The 25,722-nt window shown below is 36.5% G+C and overlaps 1 protein-coding gene across 2 annotated transcripts; it reads right to left on the bottom strand.

Moving 5' to 3' along the window:
* Nucleotides 1-3,018: 3,018 nt before the first annotated feature.
* LOC140142890 (uncharacterized) lies at nt 3,019-17,597 on the bottom strand. Of its 2 annotated transcripts, none has more exons than XM_072164912.1 (5): nt 17,470-17,585; nt 14,307-14,549; nt 10,031-10,141; nt 6,255-6,410; nt 3,019-3,296 (listed from the first exon to the last, which is right to left on the bottom strand). In XM_072164912.1, the coding sequence occupies exons 2-5, from the start codon at nt 14,512-14,514 to the stop codon at nt 3,196-3,198; spliced, it is 576 nt and encodes a 191-aa protein (XP_072021013.1). In that variant the 5' UTR covers nt 14,515-14,549; nt 17,470-17,585; the 3' UTR covers nt 3,019-3,195. The 2 variants fall into 2 exon arrangements, with proteins under 2 accessions (XP_072021013.1, XP_072021012.1); XM_072164911.1 differs by having other exon boundaries at nt 3,021-3,296; nt 14,307-14,542; nt 17,470-17,597.
* Between the last annotated feature and the right edge of the window lie 8,125 nt (nt 17,598-25,722).

Below are 25,722 nucleotides of genomic sequence, written 5' to 3'. Positions count from 1 at the left end.
GTTTTATCTAGCCCTCATCTCAGATCAGTGATAATAGTGATGCCCAAATAACTCTCCGCGGCTAGTAATACCTGCTATGAAATAAATCTGTCCGACTTTAAAGTAAATTCGAAGTGTTTTAGCTTGTTATCTATGTTGACTAAACTTAATGTATTTTACAATCATGACAGGTTCTTTGCTCATGTAATGCAAAAACCATCTCCGTGAAATGTTACTACCTTTTACCGGGTACCTTCATAGTATTAGCCATATCGCATCTACACACAACATTATAGTATTCTTACCAATGCCATAGTACATGATCAAGCAGCCAGTTAAATTTCCTTACCGGGACTATGCCTATATTGCGTGATCTTTTAAATGTTTGTTTCTCCTTCATTTTATACTCACGTACACCACACCATTATCTTTGTACAGCTTTACCTAAATGTAATTAAAGTGGATACACTACAACATAAGCCAATATAAGGACGATGAAGTACAAGCGACCTGAATAACGTGTTTTCAATAAACCAAGATTGTCGAGTTAACCGACTGTAAGTGGGATCCTTTACTCGCTGTGCTCTAATAGTGTTAAGATGTTCCGATAAATTGATTGATTATTTCATATACGTATCAGAGTATAATCACGTGCTTCGTCTGTCTTTGCTTCGGATATTATTTCCGTTTCTTAATGTAACTTAATCTGACAATCGTGCAAACCAATCACCACATCTGTACTTGGCAGTGTAAGTATTATGTTGCCAAATGACACTCATCTGATTTACAAAATTAATGTTGTGTTTGCAAAAATGCCAATGAATATGTGTAATCATTTATATTCTATGAGTTGTGTATATTCAACATTGTGTGACCTCGCGGCCTCACGTCGCGGCCGGGAAGTTGATGAAAACCTTTACTCATCCAGGATTTATCTCATTAAAAAAATATTTACTGACTCCATTTTGTCATAAATGAGAGGGAGGATGGAATCAATTTAAAGTTATCACCAACACGCACCTCTTTATATATCTGAGTTTAGTTCATGTACTAAATATACCTCCTTAATGAAATTTCTACCACCTACAGGTTCACATTGATCTTACAAAGTATCAGTCATTAATAGCTATTGTACCGACCAAAATAGGTATAAAGCTAAATTCGCAATCCTAATGCTATAGCCATTACTAAAAAACGATTTTTATCTGCTGACGACCCCAAACACGGATATACGAGGGTCAGTCAGTATGTATTAAAAGTTGACTCGTGACGTCATATGTGGATTGTTTTCATGGCATTTCTCAATGATTACCTAAACACTGTACCTTTGTCTTTCAAACAACCCTTGCAAAAATTATATCACACACATGATTACGTAACAGAATTAGCATACAATTAATAGACTAGGGACACTGCCAAATCACGCAAAATTGTTTGTGTTTTATAATAAATACAAATGAAAGATTATATTCAATTACCAGATTTTCCACCATACGTTGGAGCAACCAACGTTGCGGCCAGTACCATTGGCCTTTAGCTGGGTTGTGATGTTAAACACATTGAGTCACGATGACGTCACCTTGTGACGTCATTGATCGTTGTGAATCTGTCAATTGGGCGCGCATCCAACACGGCGCCAACGGGCAGGTACAGTGCTCTTGTCGTGAGTCCGGGGTGTGGGGGACAACCTAAGTTGTAACATTAGGCTACTATGCAATTTAGCCGACTTGGCCTTGCAAGTTTCTCTTCCCTTTTCTTCTTTGCTCCTTTCCTTTTTCCCCTTTCATTTCCTCTATCCCTCTCTCTAACTCTTAGAATCTTACACAACCACCTCTACTTACACCGGGATTCTTGTGGGATCTAGCATTATGTGTGTATAAATAGGCCTGTGGTTCTTTGTAGGGTATAATTTCGTATCACAGCATTCTTGTGGGGAACGTCGTTTTATACCGACCCACCTTATCCCCACTCCTATCCTATGAGGTACCTTTAAAAATGTTTTTTTTTGCGTTTCAGGCCTAATTATGGGGTCCTATAAGCTATTTAAACTGTACCCTTAAGCTATTGCTGCAACTTACACAGTACCCCACAAGAATGCTCGCACAAGAGCATCCTCCTACCGTATCACACGCTAGGAGCACACACATACACATTTCACATTTTGTGAGCAACATTTAAGCAGTATAATAAAGTCAAACACAAGGTAATTATGCTCATATTGAAAGTTTTTATTACCATAAATCCCGGAGAAGAAGAAGATACTATTTCTAATATACTTCACTTGAATGCTTTAAAGCCATTATGATGATAAAATAAATGATATGATAATAATTAGCAATAACGGTCAGGAATAATATAGTGGATCACTGTGAAATGCAGGGAGGTAAATAAGGATCATTTACTGGGTGGGCAATTTAATTTATTTTTTGCTCTCAAATCAGGGAAAATAATTTACTATAATTAAATGACGTCGGTCACTATCGTCTGGTTCATATGGCACCTGGGGTTGGTTAAAGTTTTACCCAGCAGTTTTAACAGTGTAAGATTGACAGGATTAAATTGAGCCGCTTTAATATCTTAAATTATTTAATGATAGGGGCACAATCAATATTTTAAGCCATTTTTATGGGGTTTTATAAATTTTCAAATTGAATGGGGACACGTGCTACCTGTGCCCCTGTGACGCATCGCCACTGATTCAGGCAAGACATGTGGTGATATTGTTTATGTTTTCTATCATATGAAGTGCAGGCCTAAAGCGAATTACTCACACTATACATCGCTGAAACAATATGGCTAAAATGAGTTGTTTTCTACAGGACAACAATGAGAAACTAAAAAGCGAGTGGAAATTTTACTACCACAAAGATACTATAATTCATCCCGTGTTCCAATCGGTCCGGGTTGACTGAAGACAGTTCAATCTTCGTCGGCATTTGATTCCACTCGGCAAAACTGTTGATTAAGAGAGAGAGAAAGAGAGAGAGAGAGAGAGAGAGAGAGAGAGAGAGAGAGAGAGAGAGAGAGAGAAAACGACGTTTTTAACAAAACCTGATTTCAACCTGATTTCAACCTAGAGGTTGGTTAAAATCAGGTTGAAATTTCAACGTTGATACAACGTTGAAATTTCAACCTGATTTCAACAACTTCCAAAGCATAAATTAAATTAAAATTAAAATTTCAAGCTGATTTCGACGTCAAAATTTAAACGCGATTTCACTGGTACGTGATGTAAATGTCAGATGTGCCCACTGGGCACAATGAGGCGCAAAGTGAGCATAAAGTTTCTTCTGGTTTTGGCTCGACTTTGATGGAAGCTTCAATCGTTAAGAGAGAGAGAGAGAGAGAGAGAGAGAGAGAGAGAGAGAGAGAGAGAGAGAGAGAGAGAGAGAGAGAGAGAGAGAGAGAGAGAGAGAGAGAGAGAGAGAGAGAGAGAGAGAGAGAGAGAGAGAGAGAGAGAGAGAGAGAGAGAGAGAGAGAGAGCGTATAAATAATACTATGAGTATACTATGAATAACTGCAGTCGGTAAATTCAGATTTGACTGAACATGCTGAATATTCAGTTAGAAAAGATTTGTTGGTGACTTACATCATTAAAATATTGAAAATCAGCGACGGCGGAAGCATTGGTGGTAAAACATTTTAATTTCAGACTGTTTTAGTAGCCCAAAATGGAAGCTAAATTTGATTTTTGACGGGTCAGTGCGCGCCCGCAAAATCTTGCAATTTTACTCCATTTTGGCCCACAACGTGTGTGTTTTTTAACGCTGTAACGGTACCCCGATATTGAAACCAGCGAAATCTGTGCCACCAACGATCGCGCTCGTGAACTTTGGTGACACGAAGCGAATACTACCGAAGTTCAGATTCAACATTCGTTCAAAAAAAAACCGCGACAATTTTTACCCATAAAACTACAGAAGAACATAAAAAAATGTATTTTAAGTAATATTTATGATCAACAATGTCTTTTGAGAACGAAAAGTAAAAATAGCACTAAAAACCAAATTTCGCTGTGGGGTCGCGAATGCCATAGCAACATACGCTCGCCGTGGGTCTGTGTGAAAGGTTACGCTACTGCTTGTGGCAGAAGCAGCTATCATGGCGGCGCCCATGAATCGCAGTAACGAAGAATTAAAAGTGCTTTTTCTTTGTTAGGAATATTCCGAAATTCATATAGACCGTCTGGTATGTTTAATTTAGGGGTATATAACTATATTAGCCATTGATTAGTTTATGGTACAGATTTCCTTTAAACCAACATACCCTGCAGACCCTTGGTGCTGTAGTTTTGTCAAAATCCGAGATTTTGTATAAAACATTAACGCAGGAACCGTCGTTTTATCATTACGATGTAAATATTAGTCGAACGCATACGCGATATTCGTAACACATTACGTACATGCCGGCCGTGACGGTTATGACAACGAAGGACCATAGAGTAACGCGACATCGGCGCTGGTAGTAATTTCCAATTTCCTTTGCTTTGCCTTAGTTGTTCGGCTCAAAATTAAAAGGGGATATATTTGACAGTAAAAGCTAACATTTGATGGTAAAGAAATACTAATCTATTTTGTATGATAATGTTATAATATGGCTTTAAGATAATCCCATAAGAACTCTGGCCATTTATGAGATTTATAGATTTTGTCACATAGTACAAAAGAGAGTAAAACCACAACCTTGATGGGCCAGCTTCGATCCTTACTCCATCTTCACAGACATGGGATACATATAGCATATAATTCTAATAGTGAGTGAAACATCGGTCACTGACACATGCTCCATCTTTTGCATGGGATTGGGATGGGATCATCCCATGCAAAGATGGGAGGGATTTCTTTCACACGCCTTAGATACAATACGGCTCTTTTCAAAGACACTAATCGTACAGGTTTGAGAAATGTCAGCATAATGTGAACTTTCTATAGAATTACGATCCAGGTCTTTTGACTATTCTTTGTTAATCAATGTGCGATGTAGAGTAACAGCGTACGTCAACATTATTCAAAAATTGTATTCATCTATCTCTATGGTAATTATTAATACTGTTACATCACTACTTCTTTTGACTATTCTTTGATAATCAATGTGTGATGTAGAGTAACAGCGTACGTCAACATTATACAAAAATTGTATTCATCTATCGCTATTGTAATTATTAATCCTGTTACATCACTACTTCTACGGCGAATATCACCAGCATCGGCAATTGCAATTTTAATGCTAAGAATTGGTCAGAATTAGAACAGTTTTTGCCCCGGTTTAATTTGGCCCCGGTATACTTTTGTGCCAGCATTTAGAGCCTTTTTGTTCTGATTTCGAGCCAGGATCATTCCTAGTATTCATATTTACTTTAATTTCGTCGTGTAAATGCAAGAAAGTCGTATGTACAATTATATCTCATGTTGTATTTTGAAATTACATTTTGCAGAGAAATCCTAAAAGTTTCCTAAAATGTTAATTTTATGGCATTCAGTTGGTGATTGTTCGTCACATAATCAGTGTTGGTTTCTGCTGGTTCTCAAGTAGGAACCTTAAAGCAATTATGTGTGACTGGCATAAACAATAGATTTCTAGTTTAAAACGAAACGCAATAGAGAGGTTGCGAAATGACGTTACTTTAACTTTAACTTTAACGTCTAGAGGATTATAGAGGATTATGTATTCAAAACCAAGGTGGTTTTGAATACATAATCCTCTATAATCCTCTAGACGTTAAAGTTAAAGTTAAAGTAACGTCATTTCGCAACCTCTCTAATATGCACACCGTTTATACGTCACTGATTCAATATTACACATACATGCGATGTGTTTAGTCACCACTCGTTCGGTGACCTTGGAATCAACTGGAGATCTCAGGATTTAATATAGAATTTAAATTTTAGGCTTAGTCTTTCAAGTGGTTATTTAGTATATCATTGGGCATTATGTGACAATCATGCCAAAAGTAGAAATTCTACGAAAAAATGAGGGCGTCGCTGTGGAGCAAATCACACATTATGGGTTTAACAGCGCTATATATTTTAATCAGCAAAAGACAGCTATTACTCGCACATCTTTCTTGCACTATATTTTGTACATTGGCGTATTCAGATGAGGTAGGAAATAGGGGGAAGGGGAAAAGCAACTTTCAAGAGGGCAAAATTTGACAGAAATTGTAAAAAATGGGCTAAAAGTACAAAAAGGCATACAGGCCTTACTAAAGAGGGCGGCCAGCATCCCACGGGAGTCAAAATGGGGGCTAGTGGCAAGACAACTGGGGTGGAACTTACAGTCTACTTCGTTTTCTGTAGCACCATCTGTGATTTTAAAACTTCCTATAGCGTACTCCCCAACATGGCCGAAGACATTGTGTTCGCATTCTATAATGTTGAACTCCAACTCGCTGTCACCTGTCAACTCAAGTTTGATGTATGAGACGTACAATGCTGCATTTATGGAAAACATAATACGAAAATCTGGGTTTAGGCTACATTCTCTTTTTCAAAATCTGTAAATTTGATGCAGGTTACCACCTTCAAAATTATATTTTTGAAAATAAATATGGTAGTAAGAACATTTGCAGTGGTTTTTTTTTCTTAAGAATCTATTCATTTGGAAAGCTTAGGCCTACTATAATCGAGTTTGAATATGCGTTGTTAAATATTAGAAAATAATGTTAATCATTCATAAACTTCCGTTTGAATCATGTTGGTGAGTCAGGTGCCTGTTTTACCATTGTGTGTCAAATCAGTTCTAGGTTTACTATCTCAATTGTATGCCAAAGCTAAATGTATATCCAAATTCAGTTTCAAGAACAGGTAAAATAGACAAAATCTTGAATGTCTCCAGCCATATAAAAAGCTTATTGTCTTGCTGCCCAGGATTGACCTCAAGTATTTGACCCACAGATGACCTTATAACCTGACACAAAAAGCCTCATTTTTGACACCTAGCCATTCATAATTATTATCTGTACAGTGATTTGAGTGTTTTGAAGGTTGAAGAGCTTAGATACTTTCAAGACAATCTTTACCCACAAACCAGTGCAGTACAATACATAATTATGTGCTGATGTGTAACAAACTATACCATCCTACGTCATACGTAAATTCGCCCAGCCACATTTCCCTAATATGAAATCTTAAAAAAGTGAAATTGGTTTTTGCAGAGGTGGGCCGCTATCATGGCTACAGTATACTTCCAGCGCCCTAGACCAGTTGGTCACCTGACTTATTGGCAGCCATCTTGAAATTTGAACATATATACGCAACTCCAACATGGGAATTATTATACGTTCCACAACTGTTTGGAGTAACCTGCATTTGTGTGCAGGTATATAAGAATCCAACGAGCCAAGTCATGGTCAGGATTTGGTCGGCCATTACTGGGTCCCCGCAGCAACAAACTGGTGTTGTGATTGCCCAATTGGGTGGATTAAAGCCGCTTAAAAATCGATGTTATGTTTTTTTGTGTAAACTGTTATCATTATTTTGTCTACGTGTAACACGGGTGATACAATGCAGTTTAAAATACTCTCTAAGGCCGCATCATTTCACATTTTAGGTGAGATGGAGCCGATGCACACCGACATCGCCTGGTTAATAATTATTACATTGTACAGCAGAGACACTAAAATCAGTACCCGGGATGGATACACGTGATGCATGATTTGATATTCAGACGATAAATCTTTGGATACCGGGGTAGAAAATAATGAATATCTCCCGTATTTTTTTTATTCTAAAGAAGCCATATTTGTTTGCTTGCACTTGAATATATGTGTTGAAAGGATTTGATAGTCGTTAGCTTGCGTATTGAGAAAGAACCGTGCGCATTGAGCGCAAAAACTGACAAAAATTCTGATTTTATATATGCCGAACTATAGCGCAGCGTAGGCCATTCGTGGAAGCAGTCTAAAAGCAGATGACCACACAGCGTATAATATGCTCACTCACACACACAGAGGTCAGTCACCAGGCTATTGTCGGATGTCTCTCGGCCCATTATGCGTCACAAAACTATTAAACAGGTCGGAACAAAATGGCCATGTGTGGCTGTGGATTCAACCTACCATGGCGATGTGCGACGGGGATCAATCTATGGCTGCCATTGAGGTGTAGGAATGCGTGAAATTAGATTCGTATATCGAGGTCCTGCATGCGTTTATCGATTGGCTCCAAACAAATGATTTGAACCGGTGTCTTTCACCGTAATCATGGCACAGTGCAGTCCGTTCAATCAAATGTTGTCATCAACCTACGAGCGTATTTGATCGTAGTGCATTTGATATGTGTGTGAGACGAACTGGTAGAATGCAATCATGCTTTTGTTGAATGCATTTGAGAAGGCCGCCATTCGTGAAAGCAGTCTAAAAGCAGATGACCGCATGGCGTACAACATGCTCACTCACACACACACACCCCCACACACACAGAGGTCAGTCACCAGGCTATTGTTAATGTGTGTGTTTTTGTATTTGTTATGTGTGTGAGATGAACTGTCCCGGTAGATTGCCATCATGCTTTTGTTGAATGCATTTGAGAAGGCCGTCATATGTACGGAATGATACGTCATATGCACAACCTCTATTATTATCAGTTGACGGGCTCGCTGACTCAACACTATGCAGTAAGGAAGAGATTAATAATTCCGTTACCTATTTTGGACAATAGTCCAGGTCCAATGACCGTTAACCTTTTCCCAACACTTCAAGTTGTTATGGAATCAATTATAACAATATCATGACAAGCTATGACAGAAAACAAACCATATTTTGAAATTTTATGGCGTATTTATTTTTGGCGTATATAAAATTAAAATAAATTACTCTGCCTCCAAAACGGCATCAGCTCTATCATGATTGAACAAATTCATTAGGATCGGTAGGTAACTAGGTAACCATAACCAAAGTTCTTTATATCTGATCCAGAAGTTGTAAAGTTTACTTTTTTATACGTTTCAGCAACTCTGCTGACTTTGACTTGATGATGAGTGATTACTACTGGCAACCGACGCTAGATATATGTCCAGCCTAGGTCTTGGTGTTGCCAGTTGAGTTTCCATCTGGGAATTTCCTGGATCCCAGTTCTAGAAATTCATCAAGTTCTAGAAAATCATAAAGTCTTGACAAAGGCAAGAGTGTTGCTGAAACGTACTAAAAGTAAGTGCAACTTCTGGATCAGATATAAAGAACTTGGAAAAATGGAAATGGAAATGGGATAGAATAAAAGGAGACGAGTTCGTCTACGCCTGAGTTTGACATTTTCTTGATACCTAATGAACACTAAGATGTACTCTTTCACTTAAACTGATAAAATACAATACATTGCTTGATATATTTTGCTCTTTTCAACTCTAAAAAGTCACATGGCTCAAGACAGCTTAGTAAATTGGCGGGAAATAATAAGTCAGTAATGCGCGGAAGCAAAAACTTGTGATTACTCGCGCGTGACGCGGCGCAATCTTGCGTGTATGTCCTATGTTGTGTAATACACATTGTGTATGTCCAACTCAGTCAAGGCGCATTCGGTATGTTGTTAACACCATGGAGCAAATTGTGTAAACAAAACAAGTTCAAAATGCAACTCAAATTTTAAAATTATTTTTAATTTTGGCGCACTAAAAGTAGACATCATGGATTCATATGTGCAAAAAGATGCACATTTAGACCATGCACCAGATAAAGCTTTTACAAGCATGAAAGGCTTACCGTTTTAAAATATGAGGACGCTTTGTGCATAATTTTGACATTTTTTTAAATTAAAACGTCGATTTCTCAGATTTCACTTTTGACAACATTGCACGATTTTTGTGACAAGATAACTCGAAAAATATGAACGTTTTAAATAAAAATATACGTGCAAATTGCTTTCTTTTCTTTAAGATTTCGAAATAGAGACTAATTAAAAAATAATTAAAAAAAACTTGCCTAAGTTCATGCTTCTTCTTAATGAGGACCCAACTGATGTTTTTTTTACACCGAAACTTTGGAACATGTTGTCTGCAGTGGACACCTTTGAGAAAAGGGTTCTCCTAAACATCCATTTTGGAAGATTTATGAACTGACCTTCTTTTGTGAATCCACCTCCAGTACATAAAGTGGGACACGCAGTAGAACCAGCACAGATCTTCTGAATTCCTTTTTCAACAGCGGCATTGATTGCAGCTATCTTGGTATCTGAAACACAAGATTAATAATTACAGGGACTATACTTGTATTAGAAATTTTCTGTACAAAATATTGTTTTTAATAGACTGGTTCTATTTTGAAAAACTCGTGTTCCTAGCGGCAAGTTTGCGTAAAAGTTAGCAACCAGGTTGTTTTTGTTTGATTTGGGTATGCTGAACTCACATATGTTGTCTGCCAAACAATATCATGAGACCGCGCCCCTCAAAAAGACCCCAAAATGACCCCATTGGATCGTATAGTGGGCAAAAATGTATGTATATATTCCAGTGACACTTTCAAACATGTCAAATTGTGCGTCTAGCCCCGTGGATCCCAGAAATGTAATGTGTGTGCGTATACGACCTATCGTTGAGAAGTTTTGGGGCACAAAAGGTCACAGGTCATTTGCTTGTTGAGTAGCCTATGGGTCAAAAGTTAAAGTTGCTCCAATTTTCGTAAAAGTTGACGACAATTGCTCGACTAGCTTAGACATTTAGAGGTTTCAGAAAAGGAATAATTTACACTATCTGCGATGTCTAGTTACCATGTTACACAACAAAGAGTCAAAAGATATGCAGGGTTGCATAGGATCCAATAGAATTTGCATTTATGTATCATCTATCTTCTGAACTTAAAATCGCAGATAGTAAAAATTATTATTTTTTTCTGAATCCTTTGAACTTGAGGAACAGTTTGCATCCATTATTACGAAAATCGGAGCAACTTTAATTGTCACCTGTATAACATGCAAATTGACCTTGGAGCTGTTGAGCCTCGTAACTTGGTAACTATAATGCCGTACGCGAAAATATGTTACATTTTTGTAATTCTTTGACCCAGACGAATAATTTGACATGTTTTTATTGAATTTGGGGCATGTTTAATTTTGCCCCTATATGAGCATGTAGGAGATTGGCCCCGGGGTTTTTATACGGCCATTGTTAGAATATGGTGATGTTGTATGGGATTCGTTTTTGACATGTAAACAGGTTAATTCTCTTGAAAAAGTGCAAAAAATGGCTTGCAAAATAATACTTGGCAAGAAATACAACTCACATACTGATGCAATTGAAGAATGTGGAATTCAGAATCTTTCTGACCGTAGGAAAAATCACAGTGTGAAATTTGCTCAGTCTCTGCCAAAATGTGATCGTACGAGCAATCTCATTCCCCCTACAAGGCGTTCTATGCATGGCAGTGAATTGCGCAATTCAAATTCCATCACTCGTTTACCTTGTAGAACTGAGCGGGTCAGAAAGAGTCCAATTCCACACTTCATCAACTTACTAAATGCTTAAATTGATGTTTTGTTTCACCCAATGATGCAGTTTAATAATTTGATGCAATTTAATTATTTTGATGTGACAATTTTTATGGTATGGGTATGAGTGTGAATAGGGGTGATTTGGTATGTGTGCGTATTATTTGGGGTGACTGTGTTTGGGAGTAAGAGGGGCACTTAAGAGTGAGTGAGGGGATGTGTGTATGTGAGGATAAGTGTGGAGATAAGATTAGTTACGGGGTGTGCTTTCATAATTATGTGCAACTTTTATTTGCCACGATGTTATTTTGAATAAATATGAAATGAAAAATGAAATAAAGGGTCACGGGGTTCCAATGCACCAGTGTACATTTAAAATGAGAATTCTTTCAAAGCGATGAGAATTGGACAAAGGTATGAGAATTGAAAATTTTCTCATTGCTATGAAATTTTCTAATCCAAATGAATAAGAAATACTAATTCACCTGTCAACAACCTGTCACAGATGGCTGTTTGACACTGAAATTAATGTGAGCTTCAATTTTCTCAAAAGGAATTATTATGATTTTTAATACATTGTTTTGATGCAAAACACATATATACATTGCGTTATTTGGGTCCAAATGGGTGAACGTAAAATCTAAGGAAGGCATAAATCAGTATCTTGAGACATTGCTAAACTCACAGATTTCATTTTTGATCATAATTTTTAAAAACCGAATCGATAAACTCCGCTATCGTATATGTCATCTGAAATTTAATAAAAGGGATGAAGAGCAGATTTTTAAATGAAAAAATCGGCGTCAATGGAACTCGAACTCTACACCTTGTGATCACAAACATTAACGAAACCACTACACTGTAGTAGAGCCGTTCTCAGTCGTGCAAATTTATCTATAATAAGTATAACAGGTTGATGGCCTAACGGTGGACACAAACATTGTTAAAAGAAATTGATGTAATTTCTTTATTTAAATTTTGTCCACCGTGGGAAAGTGCTTGAATCAAAATTCTAAGTTTATTTTCACAACCCTAAGTACATTGCCAACAAATATATTCGTAGTAAACCGACGAAATTATGTGTATTTCAGACGTTCCAGTTCAGTATTCTACCACGCCACGGGCCATACGTACATTGAATAACTTAATATAAAGTCTGCACAAAAAGTAGCTCAGCTGTTATGAATACGCATATAGATTCAGAACAAATAATTGTTTTCACAATATTTCAACATAGAGAGAAGGATGATTTATTTACACGCATTTTGATACCCTTCGTCAAATGTCGTTCAATATTAACAACACAGTAGTGCTTTTATACAGAAAAATACCCGAATTTAGAAGTTGCAGTTTACAGAGATGAATGATTATAATGCCAGCACTGTAACACGTAAAGCCCGCCATTATCTTCGCGCTTACTTCAAATCAATACAAATAACTGCAACTTTTAAATTCAAAAATTGGGGTATTTTTCTTTCAAAACACTGCTGTGTTGTGAATATTGAACACAATTGGACAATTGGGGTATCAAAATGCGCGTAAATAAATCATCCTTCTTTTTATGTTAAAATATTGTGAAAACAATTATTAGTTCTGAATCTATAGGCGTATATATAATAGCTGAGTTACTTTTTGTGCAGACTTTACATTACAAATCGATTAATTTTTCATAGCGTTCCTCGTGGTGCAGCGGTAGAGAATCTGACTTGTGAACTATAGGCTATATTGAGAGTCATGAGTTCGAATCTTCTGTAGTGTTATTTTGTTATCATTATTACTTTTCCTCTCCTCTTCTGTAGGATATGTTTAAAACCTTTCTTTTTAAGCTTTTTTACCTCAACTTATTTAATCAATTATACAACTGCATTATCGGCATATGTTTATGCCAAAGGTCTATGAGTAGAATTGGAAGGTGAGCGGGTCTTTTGGTGACTCAATTCTTTCTTTCTTTCTTTCTTTCTTTCTTTCTTTCTTTCTTTCTTTCTTTCTTTCTTTCTTTCTTTCTTTCTTTCTTTCTTTCTTTCTTTCTTTCATTCTAAATGAATAAATCTGGATTGATTGATTGATTTTCATTTCCCTTTAACATGTTAAATTTTCTTATTATAAAAATTCATAGACCTAATAACTGTATATATGCATATTTCGCACCCTCGGTTGAATAAAACCGTTCATATGAAGTTCGCCATAGGATATTTTACTATTTTGTATAATTTGCAGCCTATTTTGAACCCCCTCCCTCCCCCACCTACCAATGTTGGAGCAAACATATCGCACATTTTAAACAAATGCGGCGTTTGGTATACAACATTGAATAAGGGAAGCGGGGAAAGTAAGTAATCATAATAATTCTTTATTAGACAATTGAAGCTCACATTATATTCAGTGTCAAACAACCATCTGTGACAAGTTGTTGACAGGTGAATTAGTACTTCTCATTCATTTGGATGAGAACATATCATAGAATATTTTCAATTCTCATACTTTTGTCCAATTCGCATCACTTTGAAAGAATTCTCATTACAATTTTTCTACTAGTGATGGCAGACAACGTTTTTATATTCAGCATACCCTAATTAACCAAATTGAGCTGGTTGCCAGCTTTTACGCGAGCTTGCCGCTAGATGCTTAAATAATAATCTCGCCAGAAGCATCACGAATTATTAAGTCAAGTCCTATGCCACAATAGGTGATTCTTAAGAAACCATTATGTTATTAATCATGCTTGGTGACGCATTCAGTTGAACTCAGCTGTAAAGTATTCAATAAAAAAAGGTTTATATTAATTGCAACAACAGTACAGTATACCTATGTTATTGAATGAAATAGTTATGATTTTCGAGTTTCGAATTGTATTAAAGATGGAGATAGGAATATCGAGTCTTACTCGATCGATTCTCGAGTGTGTTTACGTACCTGTCACACATTTAAAAGTCTCAAATGATGACTGTGTTACATAAGTACATATCTTAATGCATTCTCCAGCACTGAATGTAGCTTCAACACAACTTTCGCTGTCACAAATTGTCTGGCAAACTGGTGACACCGTTGGCGGGTCTTCAGGATGAACACCAACGATTGCTATAAACATGAAGGCTATGATGATGCGTTGTGGATTGGCCATGACGTAGAGCTCTTGTTGACGTTATAATCTGAAATCTGAAAAACAAAAACAACAACAAAGAAATAAATAAACAAAGAAAATCATAATGAAAGATCATTTTCATTTGCTCATGCATTGCACTTGACTTCAGCTCAAATCCCGGCAATTCACTCTCTAAAATAAGCTCAGCATGTAGGCCTACTATTAATATTTCCAATTTATTTAGGGTGGGGCAATAATTATGTGTACCCCTGGAGAGGAGAGGGCAAGCATTTTTGGCAGGTCGAAAGGGGAGACAAGCGATTTTTGGCTGGGGCGCCGGGCAAGCGATTTTTGGCACAGATGTTTTGGACAACGTTTCTATATAATATTACGCCTTAAATTTAGATTGCAGGGAAAGTGTTAGAAACACGTTCAAGTATGCAAAATTTCATGCTCGCTGTGCTCACATTATTATGAATGGCAGATACCTTCAAAAAATGCCTAAGATAATACGCCTAACCTTAGTCTAAGAATTTAGTAAGTTATTTAGTATTTAGTTATAATAGATTTAAATCGGCGAATCACAGAGCCAGTAATCGCAAACAGCTAATCATCTTAAGGATCTGGAATGAGCGTTTTGAGCGTTTCGACAGTATTTTTCGTGGGACATGAGAGCACATCAGACATATCGAATTGTATTCTGAATACGAAGAATGTCTTTCTGATATCAAATAATTTTCATTTTTTGAAATTCACGATATAATACAAATTATAGGACAAATTATTAAAATTTGATATTTTCACATTTTTGATATATAACAGTCCTCGAAGTAAATTTTATAAATCTAATGATATATTCTTAAAGTGTATGTAGCTGGGAGGAAAAGCCGACGATCAATTGAAAATTTTGATGAGGTAAAGTGGGGGATGAGATTGTCAATCAGGTTACCCACCTTTAAGACATCTTTATTATCGTGTTTAGCTGCCAGAAATTATAAATGGTACAAATGTAGCTTTGGTAAAAAGTATGCGTTACCTCAGAATACATGTTAAAAGCTGTGTCATTTCCACAAACTGAGAGAATAGTAAATAATATTTAAGCAATAGGTGCAGGGTAATACACTCTTTAATACTACCCGATTTTTGCCTACAAATACAATTTGACATCATGGCAGTATTGTGAAACATCGCCATTCATGCCAATGCCCATATCCGTGCATAAAGAAGGCCCATACGTTCGCTATCAAATCATATGTCAATGAAAGTTGAAAATTCACATACATGACTGCCATGCAAAACTGAATACGGCTATATTGTTAAAAATATGTACTGAAATAGACGACGCACCTTTGTTCCATAACCATTAAGGTATAGGACATGTTTTGTTTTTGCTGTAGCCCCCGAATGAAATGTTTGTTTGTACTCACTCAGGTAGAATTTTACATCCGAACTAGGTGCTATTCTTTTTTATGGGCATTTTAGTGTCTAAAATGGCCCAAAAATGAGGTTTTTTCAATATTGCCGTCCATTTCTAATCGTCACCCCCATAGACTTTACATGTAAAATGAAAAGGCTCGTAACAATTTAATAGCACTTAGTTCGGATGCAAAATTCACACAAAATGCTTTTTGAGTGATTACAAAGATAATTAAATACTTTTCATTCGGGGGCAATGTGTAATTTTTTTTTAATGTATTCCGTTTACAATGACATTTTACAATAAAATGTACATTACCGACCTTCTAGATTCTGAGTAATTTGTGTCCAAATTGATTTATTGGAAGGTAACTTTTAACGTTTTCGCCAAGGTTACCTACGAATACCATGGACAAAAACGACTGTTCGTATTGTCTCATGATCTAAACAACACCGTAACGGACCTTGGTATAAAGCTAATTGTAGTTGCCCTCAACCGAAAGGCCGCAAGACGTAACTAACTCCATGATGGACTTCACAAGTCTGTAATAACGATTTTAAGCAATTTGTGTGCAATCAAGCAAATTAAAAGTTATTTTAGTGTCTTTGTTTCTTACTTAAATCCTCATTCAACCGCTGTGAACCGACATTATTAATATATGATAGGGTCTCTTGTATCAATAAACACACATAAGGAAAAGAACATACATTCAAAGTGATTTATAAAATGAAAATTGTTACCTACAAATACTGAAATGTTACTTAAGAATACAGCATAATACATGATATTGTGAAATGAAGTGTCCCTACCAATGTAAATTAATTGTCAAAACTTTACGCGGTACTCCCGGACAATATTATTCCCCATATACGGATTCATTTAACACTTATGTATTACGTAAATTTGCTGTTTAACTATTTGTATATGAAAATGAAGTGTTCAAAATGTTGCTAAAAACATCAAAATATATTTGATCTAAGGTAATATCATTGATCCTTTTGGACGTACCATCTAAAACAGATCTAAAACTACCATTTTATCCATTCATTAACATAATAGCAAAATTTGAACCGCTAAACTCAATTATAGATATTGTTAAATCGATCATATTACCTACGAATACCAGGGTTTCTTCACCTATCATTATATAGGTGTATGCTTATAATTCCTATAATTCCAGAAAACAGATATCCCCTCTTTCTTATACAATATGCAAATTGATTCCTACTCAAAATACCTACCATGCTTCAAGTTAGCGTGAAACACCCTTTCATGTACCGCCAAACGGTATTATAGACCATAACAACTTAGTTCGTGACAACCAATCAAAGGCGTCAGCATAGTGTAATGAAGCATATTTGGCAAATTGAGATCCCCACTATATTCACAAGACATGTACAAATGTGATTGTTTCAAATGTGGTGTCATTGTAAACAAGATTTTAAGAACAAATTAGCTGTCAATTAATATACAACATACGATATACAATTACACGATATGAACACGTCACAAATAATGTGAGATTTAGATGCTTGAAAATACTTTCCAAACTTTTTTTTGAGGAGTTTATTACTTACCCCGATTTGCTGTACTGAACTAGGCGAATTGGATACCAGAGATAAGATAACGACGGTACGGTTTACCAGTAGAAAATATTGCGATGAAGCGTTATGCTATCTCATTGATTTGTTTCCATTTATATACTTTCAGGACGTCTGTGATTGCATTGCACTTTTGCGCTTAATTACCGAGTATGCGAATTGATACTCAAATTGAAAGATTGGATAACTACAGCCTGTCTAAAAATTATGCAAATGAAAAGCGCCATATTTGGCAATTAGAAAATAATATTGTGACATGATGCTTACATTAACGTCAACGGAGTAGTCCTGGCTTTTAAATACCGATTGTTTCATTCAGTTTGGTTTCGGCAATCCGGAGATCTGCTTCACTAAACACAAATGTATGAGGCCACTTAAAAAAATTGAATAGAATGTTAGATCCATAATTTACCATTTCGTTATTAACGAAACATATCTCGAGATTAAAACAAGCACATTGAACATAACAAACGGCTTTTGAAAGCTAAAACTGCACCCTTGACGTTTATGTAAGCATCATGTCACAACAGTATTTTCTAATTGCCAAAGAGGGAGCTTTTCAATTGCACAATTTGTTTTGAGACCTGGCGGTATATAGTGATATTGCCTATCTGTTTATCTGGGCAGTCAGATCGAGCCATCGAAATGTAAGGCAATGAAATATTAGGCCCTGGGGTAGGAACCTACCCCCAGGGATTTTTGGAGACAACCTATTTTGGAAACCTTACCCATATGGGAATTGAAATCAGGTTGTTTGCAAAAATGTCGAATCTGGGTTAAACAGTGATTGCGGGTTTTTTTCAAAATGGCCACCAGAATCCCATATAATGGCATTTAAGTACCAATTTGAAGTCATTGTGAGATTTTTTATTTTATTTTCTTCTTCAAGTATGGTGTAATATTGACTAAAGTCAACTTTTGCAAATAAAAAGTATTGATAGAGGACTCTATTTTCAAAAGGGTCGCCAAAATGCCTAAAAATCCCATATAATGGCATTTATATAAATAGTAATTTGAAGTAACGGTTAGATTTGTCAATTTTATTGCATTTGCAAACTATGGTATATAGACTCAAGCCTACTTTTCTGAATGAAAAGCAACGATAGAGGGCGCTTTCTAAAAACATAGCAGCCAAAATGCCGTTTAAGGACTAAAATGTACTACAATAAAGCTACTTTTAAATTATTACCATAGCTTTTGTGTAATTTCGTACAGCAATTGGGTTCCATAGTAAACACGTCGTCGTGCTATTTAATTGAAAGGTACTGCTAGAGGGCTGTTTACAAAATGGAAATCGAATATCCATTTAAAATAATTGACATTTTCGTTTTCTCAAGCAGACATAGAATGTAAATATGCATTACTTGTCTATACAAAAGTATCTTCCATCTTATATGGCATAAAACTCTTGTCAGTGTCCAGATAAAAATGACTGAATGAGAAAACAGGTGTTGAATGAGAGGTTCTTGGTGCACTTCATTTACGCCGGGACATGACCCCAAAGAAAAAGTAATAATATTCATCATCCATTTGAGGTTGATTGTCCCGTGCATGCAACACCAATTAGTGATGTTGAGGAAAACCTATGAACACTTGTATATGAAAGTCTAGGCGATATGACATTTGTGACGTGTCATGTCAAAAGCAGTCACTTTTGGGCAGGTTATCAATTTTAAGGTTTTTACATATCTTAATTATAGAGATATTTTGCTCCACCATGCCGTTTTCCCCCAATGAAACCGGACATTCCTAAGCGAAGAGATATTGAGTTCGTAAGTTATGGTATTATAAAATTGGAAATTGAGATATCGGCCTTTAAAAATTTTGTTGACAATGTTGAGAGTAGGAATTACCTTGAAAAAAGTCTCCAAAAAGATGCCAGTTATATTCCGGTCTGAAACTATCAGACAATATGTGACTCCTCGCCACAACTGAGCCCGGATGTCGCCAATCATCATTTTTGAGATATTCAACCAAAATATTCTGCTTGAAATTAGCTTTAAAATGATGTATATCATGTCTATAGTACTTGACATTTAAGTAGTGAAAAATCAATAAAACAGTCAATAAATCCTTTCTTTCCTATTGTTTATTGTTAAGTTCGATGGAGCATATCTCAATAGTGGCACTGCCTCATTTCAAATATATAGTTTTAGTTTTGGTTTTGGTTTTGGTCACGTGGTTTCCTATTGTCCTGCCTAACCACTTGAATCACAAGATATCGATCTCTTTGTTTCTACCTTTTGTTTAAAACTAAACATTTGTGACAGGTAGTTTCGGTTTTGGTTTCAGTTTCTTATAAGTGGTGTGACGAATAAAATTACAGGATTTTCGAGTTACCTGATCTAAGTATACAAAAGAAATGTTTAAATTTCGCAGTGCAATATTCACGAGCAGAGAAGTCGAACAAAACAGTCTACATTTGAAAGCATTGATTTAGTTTGAAAGCATTGGCTTGAGACTACGAAATAGCCTAAGCTGATATCACTGTGAAAATATATAGACCATCGAAATATTTGCATTCGACATTACAAAAGGGCCACTACTGTAATTGTATAGGTGCTATAAACAAAATCGATTCATGTCCTTAATCCCATGTACCAGAATCGATGGAAGGCCATTATATGACCTCTAATAACCTAATGACTTTTACTGAAGCAATTTTTACTGCAAAAAGTAGAAGATAGAGGGGAGAAGATTGGGGTATGTGTGTGTGTGTGTGGGGGGGGGTTGAAGGGCAAGGGGATATGGGCCGGGAGAGAGAAACATATGAGAGAGAGCATTGGAAGTGAAAGAGAAGGGGAGGAGAGCTCGAGATGAAGATATCGAATGTAGGGGAGGAGGAGGGGAAAGGGGTAATTTAGGAAAGAGGTGGTTATATAAGGAGGGAGCCCCCTCTTAAAGAGGTATGGGTTGTGCTTCCCGGGATAATAAACTAATTCATAATCAAATCATCTCCATGCATCGTTTATGTTTCATACAAACAAACAAATCCCCCCCAACCCCACCCCATCCTTCAGTATACGCGCATGTATATGATTTCTAGGCCTAGAAATCGTGAGTGTAATATGCCACCTACCTTCGACAGAGAGCATCAACTGTCGTCCGCGGGATAGATTTCCGATATCAATCATGATAATAATTATGTTAGCACAATAGGCTATTGTATACTTCTGGTTATATACCCTATACTGTGTCCTCCCAGCATAATAGTGTTATGATTGCAGATCAGATCAGCTCTACTTTTTAATCCCTTGATTTTTGGTTTCTGAACAAAAGAGAAACCAAAACTATATATTTGAAATGAGGGACTGGCGACATCCGGGCTCAGTTGTGGCGAGGAGTCACATATTTTTAACATTAATAACATCACAAATTCGCAACAAACCCAAATTGTGAAAAAATCACCTCCGGGCAGATTTTTGGCTATTTCTCCATTTACGATCCTGCCCAAAAGTGTCTGCTTGAGTGCTTGCAAACCTGCAGAGTCATTAAAAGTTGCAGCAACTTGCTGATGACAAAACATAAATGCAAGAAGGAATGTCTTCTGTCAGCTTTTTCTGGTAGGTCTACGATAACAGCTCAGCTGCATAAGATGGGTAATTAATAAGTATGTTAGTTTGTCCCCTGCTATGGGCATTGGCCGACTGCTGCATACTCCCTAAGACCCTCTCCAACATTGAAAGATGAGGTATGGGGAAGGATGAGATACAGGATGGAGTCTGTATTTCAAAAGTTCTCAGTTCTGTATTCCTTATTAATTTTTGTGATGCCTATCAAGCAAAATCAGTCGGAACTCGAAAATTATTTAATTTTCAGTTTCTTACAGGATAGTAAAAAATATAAAACTGAATTTTGCAGAAAACCCCAATGATATCAAATAATCAGTTCCAAAGATACGGGCAATTATATGGTTTCCAAAACAACAGGAAACAAACGGAAATGTTTCCTTGTTTGGCTATAACTCAAAATCAATATTTCCGAGTTCCGACTGATTTTGCTTGTACCACATTTATAAATAGCAATATATAAATTCTCCATGGGGTTTTCAACGAAATAGTTTTCCTGTCAAAACTGAAGCATCCTCTCTATAAAGGAAAATATGAATATGTGGCACATTTGATGTCGTTTATGAGGCAGAGAGTTTTATTTCAATTTTATATACGCCAAAATATTTTGTAATTGAGCAAGAATAAGGATAGAAAAAACGTTGCAAATTCTATGTAAAAATTACATTAGACCCCGCCAAAGATTACTGTTTCGTTTTTATGGTAATCTAATCTTTTATTTCCTGAAAAAACATTTGGGGTCTAATGTCGATTTTCTATATAATTGATAAAAACATCGAACGTGTATACAAGAAAATTGGTAGGTTCCTCTATAGTATTTTACTGCCATGGAAATGTACTTACACACGAGCACGTGTCAAAATCGATATAATGTATTGTCCATATAGACGCCCATTTATCATGTTTATTGTCGGATTTCTGTATGTATATAGAACACGCAGTTAACACATTAAGGTTTTTAGGCAAATAAAATTCCAAAATATGGTACGTTTTCTTCCTTTGCTTGTCACGTGGTAGGCCTATGTTGAAGTTGCGATTATATCAAGTTGATTTAATTAAAATCTAGTCAACTGGACTTACTATTTATTGACTGGCGACGTTTCACATCCTATCCTGGATGCTTCCTCAAGCCGTCTGATTTTTCGGCGGCGATTGGTCAGTGACCCGTGACGGGGTCACAGAACTGAGACGTCGAGGATCTTTTGGATAGCTGAACTGTAGGCCCCTGCCAAGTTGTGGCGCAGACCTCCTCCTCTGTTCAGAGATGGCTCCTCCCGCTTCACATAAACAGCCTCTTTCACACCTCTTTCAAACCACCGCGATTCTCTGTCCAATATGACAACGTCCTTGTTATCGAATGTGTGGTTGGTACTGTTGAGATGCGAGTATACAGCCGAGTCTCCACAACCGGATGCGCTTGCTCTTCTATGCTGATACATGCGCTTGGCCAGCGGTTGCTTGGTTTCCCCTATATATAAGTCCTTACACCCATTGTCTGTACATGGGATAGCGTAGACAAGGTTATTCTGTTTGTCTTTCGGGACTTTGTCCTTAGGGTGAACAAGTTTTTGCCTCAGTGTGTTGGTGGGCTTAAAGGAGACAGGGATTTGGTATCCTCTAAAAATTCTGTGAATTTTCTCGGAGAGCTCTGACACATAGGGGATGGTGACGTTGTGTCGTCGCCTACAGTTCAGCTATCCAAAAGATCCCTCGACGTCTCAGTTCTGTGACCCCGTCACGGGTCACTGACCAATCGCCGCCGAAAAATCAGACGGCTTGAGGAAGCATCCAGGATAGGATGTGAAACGTCGCCAGTCAATAAATAGTAAGTCCAGTTGACTAGATTTTAATTAAATCAACTTGATATTTTATTTACCTGGATGACTGAGAATATACACAAATATATAAGTTGCGATTATATCTTCAAATAAGTTTCAAACGGATACCAACAAGACAAGTGGCCGAGCGGTCTAAGGCGTTAGGCTCATAGAGCATCCAAAGCGGTGCGCCGTGAGTTCGAACCCCGCCTCCGCCAAATTTAAATTTTCCTTTTTTTAAATTTCATATTGGGGAAATGTGACTGGGAGAATGTATGTATGACGTGGAGTGGTGTGGAGTCAGTCTATCTAAACAGAGAAATAATTCTGCCTAATTACAGAGGTGTGAAAACAGAAAATTGCTGCGATAAAACTGATATACCACAAAGCCCCTTTGAGACACTAACCAATTAACAGCCATCTTGGAATACAAGGCAACTTTATCAGTGAGAGGGGGATTAGTGATATTTAATTTACACAGGGACACAGGGGCTAATCAATTAGTGAGCGATTAGTGGTTTCTGTTTCCATAGACTGACTATACCTAGACAAGCATTCACTCCATACGAATAGGAAAACAAGATATTGGTATTCATGAATTGTCACAAAAATGACACAGGCAAAAAATCTGAAGATTGGGGGAACCTGTAATTTACATAATGTTATGACAAACTAATTTTCGAGAAAATTTACCAAAAGCGTTTACAAATTTATCAAGCGCCATTTATTTTATATTGTTATTCGGTAAAATATACCAAATGTTGAGCGACAAGTTGCTGACGTCAACTGTATTACCATTGAAAAGTGCAGGAAGACCACCCAATGTCCTAGAGGTCAACTCTCCAGCCATAATGACAACCTCCAGTTCTCGCTATCAAGAAATTATAAATTGCTATTTATAAATAAGGAATACAGGACTGTTTTGTTCAAATACATGATATATTTGATTCACTCATCATACCATTGTATAAGGGAGTGTTCATAAATACTTTGGTGGGGGTTGGAAAATATGGGGGAATCAAAAAAATTGGGGTCCTAAAAAGGGGGTCAAAAAATTCAGTCCTTAATGGGGGGGATCAAACAAATTTGAGGGTAAAATTTCGGGGTAAAATGTACGAGAATGTTCAGTATTCAATTTTGTAATCTCAAGCTACAAATCAACAAACAGTGCGCACTTTACAATTTGGGTGTAACACTATGACTCCAATGAGTACTAACTGCAAACGGTAATTTTTAGCTAATTAGTTAATGGCCATAGGGGTAGATCCCGGGGGATAGGGGGATAAATCCCTCCCTCCACCAATATTTTGATAGGGGGAATGATCCATACAATCATTCCCCCAATGTTGACGCCTGTATATGGGTTTCTAACCAAAATTAACCCCATATTTGGTCATTTTAAACTAAAAAGTGCGATATTTTTTGCGCGCTTCGCGCGCATTTGTACCATATTATTTTTATTATTTTGTCGGCAAAAGGTGCTGGATTCACTGGACTTCAAGAAATTTTGTCCAACCCCAATGTCAAAGACAAATCTATGCCACTGTTAATGATGTATATTTTTGGTTTCTTTTTTAGAACAAGAAGGGGGGGATAAAGCCACCCTTTTTAGGGGGATCAAAAAAAGTCCGAGGTTCCAACTTTTACACCCTCCCCCACCAAAGTATTTATGAACACTCCCTAAAAAGGGTAAATTTTGTCCATTAATTTAGACTATTGATATCTATATTTACGTTGGGTAATATTTGCCCTATTTTTGCAGTGAATTTGCTCAAAAATTGACCTTTTTAGATTTGGGATTCGAGATACAACAATGATAAAGTAAAAATCATGCGGCAATCATAGCAATGGTACAAGTATGACTATACACATGACACATGTAGAAAATAGATGCAAATGGCTAAGGGAATGAAACGAAAGATGATTGCTAGGAATCATGAAGAAACACGCGGAGAGCTTAATGAGTCCTCATGATAATATATAGAAATATGCAATTGAAATATAAACCAAACAAGATAACCAAAAGTATAAAAAACAAAACAAAGTTATGATATCATTGAGAAAAAATATAAAAGCAATTGATATCCATCTGCAATCTGTAATTTATTGACTTTTATCGACATAACCATTAGAGCAACATTAATTTAAAGTACAATGATATTGGCATTTGCTAATCACTATCGGTAATGGATAACAGTTAATTGCAAACACCTGTTGATGTCTGGATATCGACATGAAATACACAAATCAAATAATAAAGTTTTATTTGAACTTGCCTTCAGTTTTTGTATTTGACTTGAATTTAAATGTAGTTTTCGTTGTCTGCTTTTATATTTTGTTGTCTGTCCCTGAAGAAGAGCTGTTTATCAAATTAGTTCGATATTTTGATCGACCATCGATGCTTGGTCGATCCTTAATATTTATGAAGTCAAGCAATCATTCAATCAAGACTATTGTTAATTGTGATAACATATGAATCTTTGTCTTTATTCATATCGACCAACATAGATTTAACATTAATTCTGATTAATTAGTTGTTAGTTCATTAATTACAAGCATCTAAGCAGCATCGACGGTCGATCCAGAGATCAAACAAATTTGTTCCTGGTGCCTAAGAAATATCGGCAAAAAAACAAAAAAAACATTGCATGTCATAGTGGCGTATACCTCGCTACATAGCATAGTGACGTATCGGACCTATACGCCACTATGGAATGAAGCCGATGAAAAGTAACGCCATAGGGATTATCCCCTATCAATATGGCACGAAATGGCTTAATATATGCATGTAAAAAAATTATTTACACAAGTAAGGTCTTATCTTTGGAATAGTTTTGATAATT

Source organism: Amphiura filiformis, chromosome 20 (assembly GCF_039555335.1).
Source record: "Amphiura filiformis chromosome 20, Afil_fr2py, whole genome shotgun sequence".
Taxonomy (NCBI): Eukaryota; Metazoa; Echinodermata; class Ophiuroidea; order Amphilepidida; family Amphiuridae; genus Amphiura; species Amphiura filiformis.
The sequence above is the reverse complement of the archived record's forward strand: the minus strand, read 5'-3'. Positions and strand labels throughout refer to the sequence as shown.